This window comes from Macrobrachium nipponense, chromosome 32 (genome assembly GCF_015104395.2).
Source record: "Macrobrachium nipponense isolate FS-2020 chromosome 32, ASM1510439v2, whole genome shotgun sequence".
NCBI classification, from domain to species: Eukaryota; Metazoa; Arthropoda; class Malacostraca; order Decapoda; family Palaemonidae; genus Macrobrachium; species Macrobrachium nipponense.
The window spans coordinates 32858825-32878367 of record NC_061094.1 but is presented as its reverse complement, the minus strand read 5'-3'; the positions used below and the strand labels follow the sequence as shown (position 1 = coordinate 32878367).

General features: G+C 36.6%; 2 protein-coding genes across 4 annotated transcripts in view; both read right to left on the bottom strand.

The window, feature by feature from the left end:
• The window catches only part of LOC135207325 (stromal membrane-associated protein 1-like), a 116478-nt gene that overhangs the window by 38428 nt on the left and 58507 nt on the right, over positions 1–19543 (bottom strand). The window lies entirely within an intron of this gene.
• Positions 201–12397, bottom strand: LOC135207324 (longitudinals lacking protein-like). 2 transcript variants are annotated; one of them, XM_064239023.1, is made up of 4 exons: positions 12251–12397; positions 7291–7499; positions 6498–6704; positions 201–6139 (listed from the first exon to the last, which is right to left on the bottom strand). In XM_064239023.1, the coding sequence occupies exons 2-3, from the start codon at positions 7474–7476 to the stop codon at positions 6510–6512; spliced, it is 381 nt and encodes a 126-aa protein (XP_064095093.1). In that variant the 5' UTR covers positions 7477–7499; positions 12251–12397; the 3' UTR covers positions 201–6139; positions 6498–6509. The 2 variants fall into 2 exon arrangements, with proteins under 2 accessions (XP_064095093.1, XP_064095094.1); XM_064239024.1 differs by having other exon boundaries at positions 12209–12322.

Sequence of the window (19543 nt, the reverse complement as noted above, 5' to 3'; positions counted from 1 at the left end):
ACATATCAAAGTACAGTTGACTAGAGGCAGCTCTTTGAGAACCGTGAACCTTGGTGGTCTTGTCAACCAAAAGTCAAGTCATCACTTCAAATTATTTCAAAATCTATGATGATGGACATCCTTTCACATTTATTAAATGCCCAATTCACTAATTCTCAATCATTCCAAGTTATATGTAAAAAAAGGAAAATGAACACACATTTAGTTTTATTAAAAACTTATTCTGAGTTCTTGTACAAAACTGCTCCATGCTATTCTAGATACAAAGCTACACCCCTGCGTATACTAACCTGTAATAAGGGTACCTGGGTGTGATTTGGTTGGGAGCCTGTTTAGCACTCCTACTTCAATTATGGCATAAGTTTCACTTCACAAATGTTTTCCAGGTTAAAGAGACTATTTTCCCCAGCAATAATGCATTTAAAATTAATGTCAAAGAAACAATATTTATTAGGCCACATTCTGCAAATACAACTCTGGCAAACAAAAGGAAGAACGAATCTATAATAATCTGAAAACACTCCCTGACATCTAACATTCTTGAGCTCGTCTTTATAATCAGAAAAGTGGGAGTCTTATTACCTCACAAAAGAGAGTATTCTAAACATAACCACCAAACAGTACGGGGTGATCATGTGCTTGCTTACCACTGTTCCTTAAAATTTTCAGCAGCAGCTTTAATTACCTTATCATGTGCTTTAGTATAGAACACTTACATTTAATACAGTAAAAGCTGTGATAGGAGACAAAAGTGTTTAATTATCAAAAGCATTTATATATGCAAATGTGAAATTTTATAGAATTGGCCATGAAGTAACTAAACTAGGATTTTGCTCTCCTACTCTGATTTTCACACTATCTACAATAATGATAATATATGAGCGAGACACTTTGAAATAACCTTCAAGATGAAAAATTGGGAATATTGAAAATAAAAATTCCCATAAAAGCATGAACAAATATTTTATGGTACAATATATCTCTCAGTAAACAAGACTAAAATATGAGCTCCTCAATGAAGATGTTCAAAGTACTAGCCACATTTACAACACACACTGACTTGTTTGTATGGTGCTTTTACGTTGCATGGAACCAGTGGTTATTCAGCAACGGGACCAGTGGCTTTACGTGACTTCCGAACCACGTCGAGAGTGAACTTCTATCACCAGAAATACACATCTCTCCCCTCAATGGAATGGCCGAGAATCGAACCCGCGACCACTGAGGTGGGATGCTAATACCAAACCAACCACGCCACTGAGGCGCTTTGTTCACGTTACACAGGTGCAAGTAGACTTACAAAAAGGGAGCTTAGCAGCAAGAAAACAACTCTGAAAATTATGTTTGTTTGGTAATACTAGAACTAGTATATGATGCTGCTAACTGGAATTACGTAAATTTTGCAAAATGTGTTTCATCTTGACCTCATGAATAAGCTTAAGTATAAAAATATCCATGAATAATGGATGTAAGGAAATGTGTACATTTTTCCTGTGTAAAGTAGAACAAACTTTGAGTGCGATTCACCACTAGAAAGGCAAGAGCACCTTTCCAATGGTTCAACCACGTTGCCCACAGACAGGAAAACTAGTGTTTCCCACAATTTTGGAGAGAAAAATAAAAATTAAGTTCAATTGATTTCCACTGTCACTGTTCAATTTTCTTTACCCTGCATCAGGGTAAGGTTGAAGCCTATTTTTTTTTTTTTTCATAATAGTCCCCAACTAAACGAGACTAATCTTAATATCAAGGCCAAACAAAGTGTACCTAATGTAACCTTACAACTTCCCATAATTTCAAGACAGTGCTACAGAAGCATTAGAGGGAGAGTTCTGACCATCAATGCATATTCAATTGAAATTTTATTGAAAAGTAATCAAATGGCAACTTTACCAGTAATATTTGATGAAGAAAATTACCACACAAGGGTACACCAATTTCGAAGATGCTTTCGTCTTCAATTTGGACTAGAAATATGAAAACCTATAGCCCAAGATAACAAATGTAACTGGTTTGACTAAAATCCGAGATACTCAAAGTTTATGAAAGAATTCTCCCTATACAGTGCATACCTTGTGGGGCCCACTGTAGATGGTACTAAAGTTACTTTGCCACATCCTTTGGTACAATTGCATTGTTTTCTGGCCTTTACATTCTATTTGCTCTCTTCATTACTTCACTGCACATTTTAACTTTACCATCCCCCATTTTCTACTTATTTCAAAACTAATCCTTTAAGGCCAACTGATTCTACAAATGTGACTGAGCACACTAAGTTAAACTAATTAAAAATATATAATACTGACAATACATTATGCCGATTTAATATACCATACTGTAATGTTACAACAGCATGATGCTGCACTCTTCTTAAAAATGTGGCAAAATGCAAAACTGGGATAACAAAAAAATTCACCAAGCCAAAATTCACAATTTCAAACTCATTATGCCATAATGAAGTAGGAGTGATACTGACACTCATGACATGCTTATGACCTTGGTGGGAATACATGTCAGCATAAATACTGACAAGAGACTGCCTGCCACAAAAACCCAATGGGACCAATGATTAACCTTTCAACTAGCAGTTTCAATTCTTTACTACAAGTCCCATTATAAACGTATGACAGTCAGTCAAGGTGTGATAAGCAAGAAAGACTAGCGCCTTCTTAATGGCTGGTTGAGTAGTTAATGGGAAGTTACGCAAAATCCTTTCTGATGTTGAAATAGGACTATCACCAAACTCTAACCAGAATATGAAGTAAATAGGTTAGGCTTCTAAATGAAACACCGCCCCCAAATGAAAGAATAAGTTTGATTACCATTCAACAAAGGGAAAAATGACAACTCAACCTTTACTCCCATCGCAAAATTTGCCTTGTTAAGAGGCACAGAGTAGTAAAATAATCCGAAGCTCATTCTTTACAAATCACCTTTGTTGAATGACAAGCAAATCCACACTCACATTGCCACTGACAACCAACATCTATGAGCTACATACCAACAAAAAGGAAAAAAATTTCATATTTCAATTGTTTATAAACTCCTGAAATGTTCAATGCACTCAAATTATATCTATTTGAGCATAAGGTAATTACTATTATCACATGAAGTAAAGAATGTGCCCTCAATAATGTAGGTTTTCAAATCCATTCAGAAATTTCGGACATTTTTTGACAAAAATCCCTTTATTTTCCGTAGCAAAAATACTGAAGCAAATTTCATCAACAAAATAAGAACAAAATACATATATGTATGATATATATGTATTAAAGCAATCAGTGACTAAGATACAGTAATGACATATATAAATAAGTTATCCAGAATGCAACAGGTTCTTAATGTGACTGCCTGCATCCCCTAAATGATATCAATGAATGCATCCACCCAGTTACCACTGCATGATAACCATGACTGCAAAAGCTGTGCAAGAAAATCTTCAAGTGAATTAGAACTTAAAAAAAAAATTATAACACAAATTGAACTTTCATTTTAAAAAAATTAGGTGATCATGCTTGAAATTTCATTAAATATTTACTATGAAGTGAAAATGTACCCAATACTGCATTCATGGATGAATAAAACCTCTATTGTGCAATACACACACACCAAGTGGTTTCTTCAACCTTGCAATGGATTGTACCAAGTAGAAAATACATTAAAATATTCCTTCACCCAGATAATGGAAGTATAACTGACACTATATGATCTTCTTACATTCTGGAATAACTCTCACTAAAACATCCAACTGGAAATGGTGATGCAAAAAACAGTTCCAAAACAGACTCCAGTGATCATCAAATCATGAATGAATGAGTCTCTGATACAATATGCATTCCAAGTAACAGGTTGCTGATCACACCTCTTCCCGGTGGCACCCTTTGTGAATGATTAACAGCAAGGGGGCTGTGCCCATTTATTTTTTAATTCCCATTGAATTTCTAGAACTATAGTGTATATATAAATCAATTCAATCTGGATTGACCCTAACCTCAACCCAAACAACCAATCAAATTTCAAAAAGACATCAACACAGCCAGGGTAATTAAAGCAGAGCAATGGGGCTTGAGCAGCATAAGAATAAAACCTGAATTAACATATTTCCTAGGCAAAGTTTATAAAACAGAGATGAGAAAACTGATACATACATAATAATAGATTAGAATAGTAAAAGTTATGTCTTGAGCAGATGCTTCCCATATTGGTAGCAGTGCCTGGTGTGGAGCATAGCATTTACTAACATTACATCAATTATCCATTCAACAGCATCTTGTATCACTATACCACACCCAACCATGGGTCATGTATGAAAATTTCAATAATAATAATAATAACCATTAATACAAGTAATAATAAAAAAAAAGATATCCTGAAACTAACTCCTTGACGAAGATCACTTTAAGAGGTGGCCTTACATCACTACACCTTCAAAGATGTGGTTATGCAATACTTTATTAGTTCTATCAAAACAGTCCTTGGTTAAATTACCATAAAATATCTTTCATATTTGCTGCCTGATTGCTACTGTAGTACAGTCTTATGATGACCATGACCGTTTTTAGAATCAACATAAGAAGAGTTCTGCTGGCTACTATGTACAGATTATAAATTTAAAACACCAATTCCCTTAAAATATTCCCAATAATAAATAGCTATTACAAAACTGAAATACAGTAATAAGAGGAATGTCTTGGAATACATGTGCAAAACCTAAAAGCTGTAGTTAATAATTTGATCTTATTAGTAGCCTCCACAAGATTTTGAAAAATAAATGAGAATACCAACAACTAGATTAATATTCACTTTATATTACATACATAAACAGGTAGATATAAAAAAAAAACACCAAATATAAATACGTTTATGTGCCATTATGGAACCTGGTACTAATGAGACTAGCCAACTGAAGCCAGCAGTTTTACATGGTTAACTGGAATTACCTTAATAAGAATGTCATATCTGGGAAAAAATAGCTGGGGTACACTGTGTGTATAAAACTGTGTGCATAAAAACACATATAATCTATGTAACTAGATACAAATTATACACACAGTGTACAGCTGATGTCCAAACAACTAACCCCAAACTCAATGTGCACGTACATACAAATAGGAGGACAGACAGATGTAATAAAGTAAGAATTACAGATTAAGATTAAATTTACTTGTAAATGCTACTAATTCTACAGTTCAAAAAGAAAACCACTAACTGCACTGATCTTTGGCTAATTTGAGCTCGTAAAATATGTATTTTCCATTCAACCATTGTAAACACATGTAGTATCAAGTTGCCTTCATGCATATTACAATATTGTTGACCCAATGACCAGTCTCAAGTTAAAAGGAATCCATCAACCACTACAAACAAATCTCTTTTCACTGAGAAGTCAGACTAGGCCAACTTTGCTTACTCTCATGGAGAATTTGTCCTTTTTAAGTAAACGCATCCACACTACAGGCTCATCATCAATATTTATCCAAGTTTATCTATTTAGATTCAATATTTACAAGTCAATTTCAGGTGGATAGTAGCGCACATCCTGTAAGTGCTGAGAGAAAAGCACATGGAGTCCAAAGATAAAAAGAAATAAATTCTGGAAAATAATTAAAGTGTAATATTCAATACAACTGTTTAAACAAACACACAGACTGACCCTCCCTCCCACCCACCCAACCTCCCCCCCAAAAACTAGCAAAGGTGCTCCAAAATGTAATTTACTGGTCAAGATCATGATTATCTCAACTAGCACTTCCACTTTGACACAGATCTGTCAATGTGAACCAACCCTACATATCTTCTTGTTTTATCCTTTTCCCAACTGTTCACAATCAATTGAGACAGCATTACATTATACAGGGATGTTCAAAATCACAGACCATGTCAGGGATGAAATGAAAAATCTAAAAAAGGAACAGACAGAACTTATGATGCCTAACAATTACAAGGCTCTATGTTGATGATCAATGTAGTAATCTTCAGGTAAATGGCCACGGAGGCTGGCTGGGGAAACACAAGAAGTCGGACAACTGCGATGACTAAGGAGCTTGGAGGGAAGTGCATAAACAGAGGGTGGGAGAGAAGACAGCACTGAAGGCTTTTTGGCTTCTCTTAAAACCCGTTTTCCCAAGCCTCCTATGACCTGTTTGAAGAGGGTTCCTTGTTAAGAGCAAATTAAAATTTCCAAGAAATAGAGAGCTTTTCAAACAAAATTGAACTCTGAAATCTTCTAGCAATACAAAAATGACTATTGTATTTTCAATTTACTGTATAAACAAATTTGAAATAGTATAATTTTAGTTCTTGTGGTGCAACAAGAGATACAATTCAAATTCCTGTTCAATCATCATGAACAAAAAGATATCAAGTAACCTTAAATTGTTCTGGAACATGAAAACCAATCTCTGTGAACCATTAAAAAATAGTCTGTACAACTGCAGTTAATATAATGCTAATAATTGCAAACTAACTTGAATACTTCCAGCCTTCAGGCAACATACCTGGGCGGTTCCTCAGCGATCCTGCCGCTCATTCTGATTCACTTCTGCCAGGCCTTTAACTTTGAGTCTTTCAGCTGTCTTGAGGAAGTTAGGTAAATCTGCTTGAGCGACATTTACCTCTCCAGCATACATATATTCAAGAATTGCTTGAAGGTGACTGAATGGTACATCCTTAAGAATAATTATAGGATGTTTAGATGGGTTCTCCTGTAAACAATTAAGAAATTTATGTTAGTGCAGGTACAACAAATATGCTAATAATATTAACCAGTGGAGCATGTAGTTAGCCACAAAAAGTAACATTTTCTTTCTTTAAATAAGTTTCCTTCTCTTAGCATTATTTAACAAATTGTATATACTCCTGCAAACTTAATGGTTTTCTATAAAGCAGTTAATTCATTACAGGAGAAGAAACGCATGTAAGTCTAGAAAAGATAAAGGTGAATAAGCTCAAGAAACTACCTACGAAACCCCAACATTAGAAGGTGGGAGATCAACGCGAGAGGTATCCCATAAAAGATGGTTTATATATCTAAGGAAATCCAAACTGTCTCCAAATTTATGATTTTGTCGTAGGAACTAACAAAGTCACATGAATGGGGGGAGGGGGTTGTGAGAAATAAATGCTTCCTTTTCAGATACAGCAGATTTGTGGGATTTATTTACTTTAAGGGAAAGGAGCATCTTAAAATTCCTACCTTAACCATCACTGAAAATCCTTATCAAAATTTTTACTGGTAATAAAACTTCATTTACGGCACATACTATACGTATTACCTTATAGGAAACCCACCTCCAAAAGAGCTTTGAAGTAAGGTGAACACGCTGACAACACCATCTTATGTGCCTTACACGTCTGGCCATCACAAGCCAAGGTAACATCTGTGAAACTTTTTTCTTCCCGTAAATGTTTGAACGAGGATACCATGTTGCTCTGGAATTCATTCCAGCGCAAACAAAACTGCTGATCATCTGCCATGGTGAATTTGTTTGTCCTTCAGTCTGGAAAAAGTTAACATCATATACTGTAATAATTAATGGTATAGAACATGTAACAAAATTAATTATTTAGACTAAAGAAGAAGTTATACATTCATTAACATTGCTAAGAACATCTGCCATTAAATGTTACTCTGGAAACATCTCAAAATATGAATTTTTTTTTAAGCCATTTATATTTTTTTAGTATCCTCAGCATGAGCTGAAGTTGCTGAACTTGGTAACAAGGATGTTAACTGGTGATTGTGTGGAATGAGTTGGTGCTCTCACTCAAAAATGAAGGTGCCCATCCCCACCCAGGGTTTGGCTGCAGTATACTTTGATAACTTAAGAGGGCTTCAAGGGGACTTCACACTTGATCAAGGTGTCCTAATTAAAAAAAATGCCTCATCATCACTGCCTCAACTTTATTCTTTGGAAAGCCTGGAGAGAAAACCAAAACATTCATTTTACTAGGCAAAACTACTCACAGCCAACACTTACTGGGAGAGGAGCATGGATACAAGAATACATATCCTGAAAAATTTTGCCCAAAGGTTACACTATGGTCTGAGAAGAGAGGCATTGCAACCTCAAGAACTTATATATTTTCTCATTCACAAAAAGCATCATGACGATGGCATCCAGTAACAATGAAGCCAGCATACATGTTCAACGAAAGGATGAACCACAACACTGGCTGGAGTGTGACTATGGCAACTGACACTTACTGAGAAGAAATCTTCTGTTTCCCCAAGGGGTTTGTCAGTCTGTGCACTAAAGAACCAACTTCTGACAAGTCAACAGTAAGGAAAGTAGTTTACTCAATCATTAAGCTCAAAAACAAATCTAACAAAATTGAAAAATCCATTCCAGCTCAGTTGGAAGGAGTTTTGAAGGGAGGGATTCTTAGGTCTTAACATATTCCCATAACTAAAAGTTGGATACAGCCCTGGTGTCCAATCTCAGGACAGTGGCGATGAATGGCTGGCCCTGGTGGCATCAATTGGCGAGTCATAAGCAAAGGTTGACTTGTAACCACGGAAATTAACGGTGAAAAGGTTTGAAAGGTGTTATAGGAAGAAAGCCTTGCAGTTATACTATAAATCAATTGTTAGGAAAGGGGTAAAGTAGTTACAGCTAGGGGCTGAAGGGACACTGCAAAGAACCTTAAGTAATGCCTACTTGATGGTACTACCCCCCTACGGAGTCCAATATGGGAGGCTCAACAGCACCAAGTTCCTTAGTGGGAGAAGCAGTGATAGACAGGTCTCTTGGAATATACTGAGGGGTGCAAACCTGTCAGTACTCCAGCAAAGCCCCCAATCAAGAAGGGGTAGGAGCAAGTAATGCTTGTCTTAACAGGGGAGAGCTCAGCAATGTTAGAGAGAGCATGCTAGCCATCTACCCTCAAATACACAAATAACTGACCCTGGGGTGAGCCAGAGGAGAAAGACCAAAAGTTCTGCCCGCTGTTTCTCCGCTTCTGGCGCCACATTGAACAAAGTTTGATCATGTGGATACAGCCTTAACGTACACTAGCCTATTAGCTTAATTTTACTATAGCCTATGGATGCAAATGCAGAACGGGGGCCCAGGACTACTGCAGCAGGCATTTCTACTGACCTAGTAAGGATCTCAAAAGGACTATGACCTAATCAGGCTTACCTTTACCTAACCTAACTTGGCAACCCTCCTTAGTCCCACAAAGTAAGATGGAATCCCTATCTATAATCAACTCTATGACATACACCTACAATAACCTGGAAAAGGGTGGGCTACAGGATTACATAAAACTTAAGATTAAAATTGCGCTCTCAATTCCATAACTACTGTTTTCACTGGATGCTCTATGAGCAAAAGCCCGTGCTGGCATAAGGCCAGCTTACTCTTAAACAACTACTACTACCGATTCAGGTGAGTACAGTGTTTAGTAACAGCTCCATGGCGATGTGAGTAAAAACACAAAACAAAAGATGGGATATACCAAGCACATAAACAAAATAGGGGTAATTTTTCGGAAGACTCTATCTAGCCATTTTGGAAGACTCCATCCCGCCATTTTTGCATGGAAAACCCAAGATAGTTCATGCAAAAATGGCTAGGAAATGATGGGGCACTAAAAGAACCTAAAAATACCAACTGAACATAACCTAGGCGTGTTTACTGGTTAACAATTTTGCCATATTAGCTATGGGGGGGATTGTCTTACCTTATAAAACAAATTTTTTTGCTTTGATGTGTTTTACCAAAGAAAAATATAAATTATGAGAGGTGGCTGAAGTCTTACAAAAAATAACCCTAAAGGGATGGAGTTGGAAAAGCACCTGCGGCCAAATCAGGACTCAATGTCTGAGGATGGTTAGATTATTATTCATCTGAAATGCCAATTAGGCCTTCAGTACCCCTGATCCCCTACTCTTTACACTCCAACAAAAGATAACATAAACAAAACATTAACTAAGGGCAATAAACATTCCAGTCAGACTCCGATAGTAATTTTTAGTTTACATGATCCTACTTTAACCATAGGGTAAAGCAGACAGGCGGACACCTGCACCGTGGCGCGGTTACTTTCCCAAAAAATCATTAGCACTTCCAGTATCTTGAATTAGATGTCAGTCAAAGCCAACCTCCATCAAAGCAACACCTTAAGACCTCTACTTTCCTCTCGAAGTAAGTGTTTTCTCCCAAGTTAGAAATTAAGGCCATAATTTGATTAAACATGACGCTTTCGCAAATTTTACTTAAAACACCTGACGTTTGAAAGATTGACACAATCTTGATGTTTGCGGAGTCACTTGTGTCAACACACTTCCCATTTCCTGTGCTAAATCCACACACCACATGTATCCAGAGATGCTGGGACACTTTCTTCACAACAATCTTAAACGACGATGGTGTTTACGCTTGCGGACAGGTAAACATGGCGATTGTTCGGGAAGAAGAAGGATGTGCTACATAACATTTAAATAACTAAACACCAGAATAAGGTTATGAATTGCATAAATTTATTACGTATTCATGACCATTCATTTTAAAATATTCGTTTTTGTAAAAATAACCAGATTCCTGACACAAATTTCATCGGTTTTGCTGTGAAAATTTTTTATCACTGTTGCTAATTGGTCTGTGTTTACCCTCTAAACTCGGGATAAGACTTACACAAAACCATAAAAATAGGTGAATTTAGTTTATCCATTTAATATATTTATTCATTCATTTTAGAGCAATTTTAACATTATTGCATTACTACGACATCTACAATTCATAGAAACAGCTTGTAATGGCAGCAGCATATGTGTCAAAGTCCACTAAATTGGCAATGATGACTTGCCATTTCTAACAAGCATTAAAGGTTACATTTGTTTCAGCCATACAATTATTAAAAATTAAAAACAAATTATTGCAGCCATACAATTATTAAAAATTATAAAAAAGTCGTAATATAGACTTAAATAAATGAAAATTGCTAGCAAAATAGTACAATTTTTTTGTCATAAACAATTCACTAAACCGTCGTCTGCTTGACTCGTGGATTCTGGCTGCCAGACGTACAAGGCTGAAAAATTATTCACGCCATGGCTTACTAACTGTAAACAAACTCACGTACTTAAAGTGGAATTTGGATTGAACAAACTCCCACGTACTTAAAGTGGAATTTGGAGTGAATTAAGAACTAAATGTGTATAATTACAATCAAATAAGCACTGTGGAGTTTCAGTTGTGATGGCAGTAGGAATAAAACCATCGATTACAAGGTAAAAATGCATTTCAGTTCAAAACATGACCCCGGAAATAAGACGTCTCATAACCTAACTATTAGGGCTAGGCAACCAAATGTTTTATTGTGCTGATTACAACTACAATCTTGAGTAATATCAATAAACGGTAGATATATAAGCAAATAGTATTATTCAAATGAGCGCTGGGAAGGACGTGTCCGTGAGTGTAGAACCGGCTGGCACTCACAACAATGCAATGCCATATTGGATTTATAAACTACCTTGAACAAATATTTTGCGAAGACTTCACATGTTTATTTTACTTCGTATGGCAGTTTCATATGTACTATACGCTTATTTTGTTGACAAAACTTGAATAGTAATATTGAATTGTATTATTGTTGCCTTTCGAATTTAGAACACTACTGTGACCTAGTTCCCATCAGTTGACAACAATAACATTTACAGACTTTTGCTTGTACGTATTTTTTGTTAGTACGCATTGCTCTTGTCTATGTCTATATTTACAGTCTTTTGTTGACGTTTCAACATTAGTCCCCAAAAGACTAATAGGCACATGACACGGCGCCCCTTTAGCACGCAAACTGATAGTTACCTAACCTACAGGCCGCGGTAGAAGTGTTCAATTTAGGATAGAGCATAACCTAGGTAAAGAGTTTCATGATCCCATGGCCCACCCTTAACTAGGCTAGCCTACCTTAACCTAAAGTAGGCCTAGCCTACCCAACAATAAATTTCATACATATCTGGGTCATACATATCAAATAAATTTCCCCGACTCCAGAAATCTTGTGCGAACGAAAATCTTTTGATGAAACAAAGAGGACGACGAATAAAAACATTAAATCGAGGCTCAGCTGGCGCCAAGACATCGCGAGAAAAAAAATGTCACTCCTATTTTACCCCCTTCATTTAAACTATATCCACCATACTCAGGTCAATTACACATATCCCATTATATGTTTGACCTCTCGCTGACCCACTTACACCCTCTGGTCACCCCAAAATGACCTCTCTTTCGACAGTTACCGGCTATCAAAGTTAATTCACACGACCACAATGTTTACAGCAACACACGTCAGGTCACAAAGCTGGACAGTGATTGGCTGGTTCCCACGGCGACTCGCGATACGGAGTTCTGATTGGTGGAAAAGTATAAGCGAGTTGAAAAGTTTGCTTTCTCACAAAGTTCGATGCTGATTGGTCGGTTACGTCCACTACTTCTGATATTAAATTATGATTGGCGGAAAAATATAGATGCGGCGAGTAGCATGCATGTAGAGACTTTGATTGCCCTTTTTTAATTGTCGTTTTGTCAAGGTACTTATACAGATGATAAAAAGTACGTGAAATAAACAATACTGAATCAGATTTCCATGGCTCAGTATTGTTTTAACAAATTGAAATGTTCTGTATAAAATACACAATGAAAATCTAGAAGGCATTTCAGGCACGAAAAGTTAGAATTCGTTTCCAAATATAATTTAATTCTATTGCGAATGCTACTCGAATCCTAAGCTCGGTGACTGTTCTAATGACACTGAGTACGGCTTTTAGAAACTGCGTCTGTCGTTAGATAATAAAGACCGCAAGTAATTTTTCAATCTGATAAATTATTATATAAAGCCTAAGGATTAATGTATTGTGCCTGCTAAATCAAACTTAGCTCTCACAGCTTGGGGAGCGTTTTACTGTTTACTGTATCCAAACACGAATCTAGTTCCTGCTAAGCAGAAACAATGGCTTTATTAATGTAAATCGCCCAGCAACGTGGAGCACAGCAATGGCAGTCTCTATAAAAGATGCACATCACCTCAGTTTTTATGACAAATTTGCATTTCTTCCAAAGATAATACTAACCATTCTTAAGAAAGCGTTACGGTCCATGCACCGTACTTTACAGAAATGTATACCTAATTTGCATACGAGCATGGATTCGACTCTCATTGGCAAAGGGAAAATAGTTGAAGTGTGCAATATTACATGTTCGTTTAAATTTGAATCAGATAGCCGACGCGCCAAACGGAAGCGCGTGACCGGAAGACGTCAGCGGCGGACAAACTCTTCTGGTGCTCACCAAATGTAACAAAAAGAGTAGGAAGATCCGCACTTTTTATGAGAACTGTGAAATGTGCAGCTGTAGGTGAGCGGAGATTTGTGGGAGATAAAACAAAGCGAAGACATGAATGGCGGAATTTCACAGAACCCCTTAGCGTCACAGTGCGTTGATGGCGATGGTGATATTTGTCTTATTTTACCTTCGAAAATGGGAACACATTACCGTGGAAGCAGTTTTTTTTCCTCGCGCGACGAAAGCTTAAATGCATTATTTCGCTTTTGAAAATTAAACGACTGTAGTACAGGAGAAAGTTTTTTTCTTCCTTCAAGAAAGCTTATTTATATTATTGCTATTTCACCTTTGAAAATGGAAACACTGTAGTACCGTGGAAACAATATCTTTTTCCTTAATTACCTCGTCACAGATCAACAATTCCGATTGACTCTTGATTTGAGCTTAATATCATACACTTCAAAGTTTAGTGATAATTGCTATTAGCCTATATGTTATTAAAGTTCAGGACAAGAAAATTATAACACCTTCAAATGACAACTTATAAATGGTTTCGGATATGATTCGTCGTTGTTGGTCTGCTACATTATTAACTCGTCTTGTATTCTTGTCAATTGAATTTACAGTAACTACTACGCTTGTCAATTAAGTGAATTTGCAGTAAATACTACGTGGATGATTCTGTTTTAATCGGTAAAACTCCATGATATTTACAAAACCTGCCTAGTTTAATGCATCATATATCTAGAAAACAAAACCAACGAGGATTGTGTATAAGCACAAGTAATATATGAAAGAACACTGCATGGATTAAGAAAGGATTGATGAGCCTGAATAAAGAAAAAAATAGGAATAATTAAATCTAATACGAGTTTTCTTAAAGTGCAATTCTGTGAAAGACTAAAAACGCAAATCGAATAAGTAAGCATATTTAACGAGATTTGGAAATAAAATAGACTGAAATTAAAAATTAACGTAAAATATGTCCTGTTTGTCTAAAAGCACATTAACTAACGACACGAAAATTAAACTATACCTTAGAGATTTTGTCGATTTCATAAAGAAAAATGTTTTAATAGTAAGAGCACGAGTCAAATGAATGGAAAATGTAAGAGAAGTTGATGGAAATTGCTTCGACATTTTTTGCTAGACTCCCGTAGAACGGCAGTAGGGTAAAATACCGAATGGCCGACCTCTACCATAGCGCGACCACCTTCCAGAAAATCGGAAATTCTGGCCTTAATTTGTGGTTTCGAAGTGTTACTTCGAGGGAAGCTGGCTCTTGATAACTCTCTATCCTGTGTTACAGGACGTGTTTAAGTATACTTTTTTTCAGGAAGGTGGTCACGCTACGGTAGGGGGCGGCCATTCGGTATTTTACCCCACTACATGACATGTCAACTGAGCTCTTGTAAGCATAGGAAGACACAGACTCACTTGGATGAGAATTACGGGAAGGGAAGCAGGATGTTGAGTCGAAGTTTGGGAAAGATAAAGGACAGGAAAGGCATGAGTATCGGCGTTGGAGCAGATAATAATGATTACCTTTTACTTTCTTTCAGATACACAAATACTCGGTGCATTCTGAACACATAGAAAATTATTAATTTAATTAAGATATTTTACAACAATAACACCAATAGAGTAAAATTACAGGACGGTAACTGAGTATGTACATTTTAAAAGAAACTATGGGAAAGACCCACGCCTTTTATATAAGATAAAAATGATCTTAGAAGTTCTGTACAAAACAAAAACAGAGCCCTCAACCCGATGTTATACGTGAATAAAGATATAGTTAGAAATGAAATTGCTAAAATATTTCAGAATATATAAAATTAATTTTGTTCTTGACTTCCTTTTAAATATGGCTTCCAAATCCTTGTTAGCTAACTTCATTATTTCGTGTGCTCGACGTAATTCTTACAATAGAAAGAGGAGAATTTTCTCAGTGAGAAAAGTAATCATTAAAATATCTAGACTGGTGTGTTATGTAGATACACTCTGTTCACGACTGTTGCCCATTGAACAATTTATTACACACACACACACACATGTAGGTATGTGCGTGTTTTCAACATAAGGCCGTTCTTTAACAAGGATGGCTCCCGTAGGTGGGTAGCACAAATCAGTGCACCTATTTCGGTGCAATGTAGGCATTACTTAAGGTTCTTTGCAGCGTCCCTTCGGCCTCTAGCTGCAACTAATTTCATTACTTTCACTGTATCTCCGTTCATATTCTCTTTCTTCCATCTTACTTGTCACCCTCTCCTAACAATTGTTTCATAGTGCAACGGCGAGGTTTCCCTCCTGTTACAGCTTTCAAGCATTTTACTGTTAATTTCCGTTTTAGCGCTGAATTGCCTTAGTTGCTCCAGTACTTGGCATTATGCCAAAAATCTATATAGATTTAACAAGGATGGCTTCTGAGTAATTGAGTACACTCGTACTTCAACCGCTGATTAGCACTTATTTTCTGCTGCTATGAATTGGTATCAGTAAGCCAGTAAATAAATGTAAGTTAATTTTTAGGTATGGGGTTAACTGCAATGTTTTACGCCATTTTGGAATACAGTTGGATTTTTATTGACCGATAGCTTATCTCTTTACAATAAATATACATTATTCGTCCGTGTGCTAAATATTTCAAATTCTGATATCCATATTTAGACCTCAAGATAACAGAAAGTTTTTAAGCAAGGAGAAAAAAATGCTATGATGGCAAAACTAAAAAGAATATCAAGAGAAATATACAAGGAGGGCAATTAACAACTCATATGAGTGTCAACTACATTCCCAGCTGTTTAGTAGAGTGGCGAATGACCAGTAAATGATTTCCAACAAGTTTATTTCCCCACTGGCAAAAATGAATATTACACTAAAATAATACTGTTAGATTAATCTTAATACGATATCATTTCAGATTGATTGTCATTGGTAATTTCAATTGTGAATGCTGAGTAAAATTTCAGTTGCTTGAATGCTTTTCTAACTAAATGACGCTGAGTAATCGGAAAACCCTGTGGGAGGATGACTAAGCTTTTGGGGGTGGAGCAAAGGAGACCTGTCGTTATTTATATTCATATAATGATGGATTAATTAAAGAATTTTCTTATGGACATTTATCTTTGACATGGCCTATTAGAATATGAAGAAAATCTAGATAATTGTTAAATTGTTTCCTAGTGATAAGAACTTTGTTGAGGAGAAAGCTTGGAGCGGAGTAAAGGAGACCTGTTGTAAATGATATTTATCATGTATAATGAGAAAAAGAATAAAAATTTTCTCTTATAGACATTCAGCTCAGGGTGAGCAATTAGAGCATAAAAAGAAAATCGAGATATAAAATGTGTCAAATTGTCGTCTAGCGATAAGAACTTCCTTATGAAGCAAGCAGAATCGAATTCCATTGTAGAGCAAGAGGATTTGAAATGATAAGAACCTTGAGAGCGGAGGGGGAGGGCTTAACAAATCTAGATATAAAATGTGTCAAATTATATCTTAGCGATAGAAACTTCTTTAAAAAAAAGCAAGCAGAATCGAACGCCTTTCCAGCGCGAGGTAATTTGAAGTGATAAGAATCTTACTGAAAGGGGATCCAATCCCATTTATTGATAAGACTTTGCGTCATCTATACGCTGCCATATTGTCGTTGTCAGTGTAGTGTTGACAGTAGAGTGGACGATACGAAATTGAATAAGTGACCCCGCGTATTTTCTCAGGAATTATGTCCACTTTGTCCGAAAGAGAGAAAAATAAGCTAATTCAGGAGAAATGCCAGAGTATTTTGACGGAACTCCTCAAAGACGAAGATAATAAGTACTGTGTTGATTGTGATGCGAAAAGTAAGCATTACCTAGGTCTATTGGGTAGGCCTAGATATTTCATTTTTCCTCCCATGTCGTCTTAATTGGTAACGGGTTTTGGGCCTAATTCTTATTCTGCATGAAACGTTTAGGCCTACGCTGCTCTTCTTTGTCATTTTGGAACGTGTTGGAAGCATGTAGAAATGAGGAAATCCAAACTACTAGCCTACTACCTAGCTAATCGGCCTTCATGGTGCGGTTCCTAAGAAGGCCAGACTAAGCTGGCTAGGCCTTGGCTGTCACCGTACCAGTAGGCCTATGCAGCATTACGCCTATGTGATGATCTCTAATCTTAGACAAGCACTATGTGGGCGAGGTCTATTTTCCCTACTACCTACTATAAGTTTACATGACACGAAACGTGTTCTTTGCCTTTTGACCTTTGTTGTTTGTGCAAACTTAATTTTTGACTCTCCTCTTTGCTTGACGTGCCGTAAGCTGTTGGCCTAACAGTTGTGGGGGGCGGGAAGCTCGTAAATTCTACCAATGGTAACGGTATAAAATCCTAAAACACCAGAAAACTGCAACGGCAGCTGGGAACATGGCTAGTTCATCTTGGGCATCTGTAACAAAATATAGGTAGACCCAGGGGAAACCTCTACAATCCTTAATTACGAATTTGTGTTAGTGGTTACCCTAATAGGCCTGCATTCCTCCACCACTGGTCACTCATCCTATAACCTTTGATACTAGGCCTACCTACCTAGGTATTATAAACTTGGTTTGGAGTTTATGAGGCTTTGTCCACTGAACTCTCCCTATAGTAACCTTTGCAAGAAAGTATAGCTAGTACCTACCTATACTCTGTTTTTTCCATCTGTCTATCCACCTGTGGTGTTTTCGCATGGTAACACTGCGTCCCGGGCTTTACCTAAATACTATAGTTTTGCTATGTGTAAGTTTTAGGTAAATAAAAGGATATCTGGGTGTACATTTGCAACTGAAAACAAGTTTTAATTTTAATTTAATTTACTGTATGCGAATTACACCGTTAATATTCGAAATAGGATATTATTTAAAGCCAGGGACGCAGTGTTACTTACTATGCGCAAACACCACAGGCGGATGGACAGATGGAAAAAAACAGAGTATAGTGTGTGGTAATTGCAGGGATAAATGCATTAGGCCAATAGCCTATGTCCTGCCCAAACCTAATTATCCATAAACAAAACAAACTTTTGAAGCCATGTCTTACCTTGCACAGCCCTGTTGGGGGTAGTGCTGTCAGTGCACCTCACGTGGTTACTTGAGGTCCTTAGCATTGTCCCTTCAGCCCCTAGCTGCAACCCCTTTCATCCCTTTTATTATATCTGTTTGTATTCGCCGCCTTCTTCCATCTTACTTTCTACCCTCTTCTTACTGTTATATTCATTATGAATGGGAAGTGTTCTTCCTGCTACACCTTTGAAACCTTTTTTACTCAGTTTCCTCTTCAGTGCTGAATGACCTTATATGGTCCAGTGCTTGGTCCTTGGCTCGAATTTTATATTCTATACTATTACTTTCATGCAGAAATACACTTGAACCTTAATATAGCTTAATGCATGCATTACATACCTGAATGATTTTTATATTACAAAGAACAAATAAGTAAATGCATGCATTGCGCACTGCATACTACCTGAAAAAAATTTTCTATTACAAAGCACAAATAAATAAGTTGCCCTTATGATGTTAATAGCTAATAGTTTCAAGTTCAGAACTGAGGCTCGCTCTTAACCATTTCTTTTAAATTTGCAAGAATTGTTCTTAATGTAAACTGTGGTTCAAACATGGTTAAAATTTTCTCAGTGTTTTTTTTTGAAATAACAAAGATGGGTTCCATGTTTGCTGAAGGTTGTACATGGACACCAGTCAATTTATTATGGCCAATTTAGTTGAGTGAGTGTAAACCGATCATAATTTAGTCAGCCAACTCATAAATTATAACATTATAACTAGAAGTTCTGTTATGTTTTATGATTTCTTATTTTCTGCTAATTGTGTTATTGAACACTGGCAAGGAGGGATAATTGAGAAGCCAGTGATGGAAGACAGATCTGTTATATTTGGTGTGGCAAATGCTATGTTGGGGGTAAAATTAACCATATACTCTTGCTCTTTTGCCCAAGAGTTCCAGCATGGTATGTCAGAACTCTTTTTATTTCTTCATGTAATGTTTTTGTACTTACACCCTGTGGATGATGACTAAGTAATAGATAGTAGATATTAACTTCATAGATTTATAACATCAGAGAAGGGAAATTTCATAACAACACAGGCACAATCATCAACAGTAAAAAAATATTTATGTTCCTATTCACACCTTTTACTTTCACTTAATAGAATGACTTGAGGGTTGACCTGTGTGCAAGGCCCATTGCTGGTATAACACCAACTTAATTA

What these genes read in the sequence shown, in the direction of transcription:
- LOC135207324 (XM_064239023.1), bottom strand. Translation starts at nt 7,476, where the DNA reads ATGGCAGATGATCAGCAGTTTTGTTTGCGCTGGAATGAATTCCAGAGC. An exon ending in ACTTCAAAGCTCTTTTGGAG is followed by an intron (nt 6,705 to 7,290) that starts GTGGGTTTCCTA and finishes AATTGTTTACAG; the next exon opens with GAGAACCCATCTAAACATCC.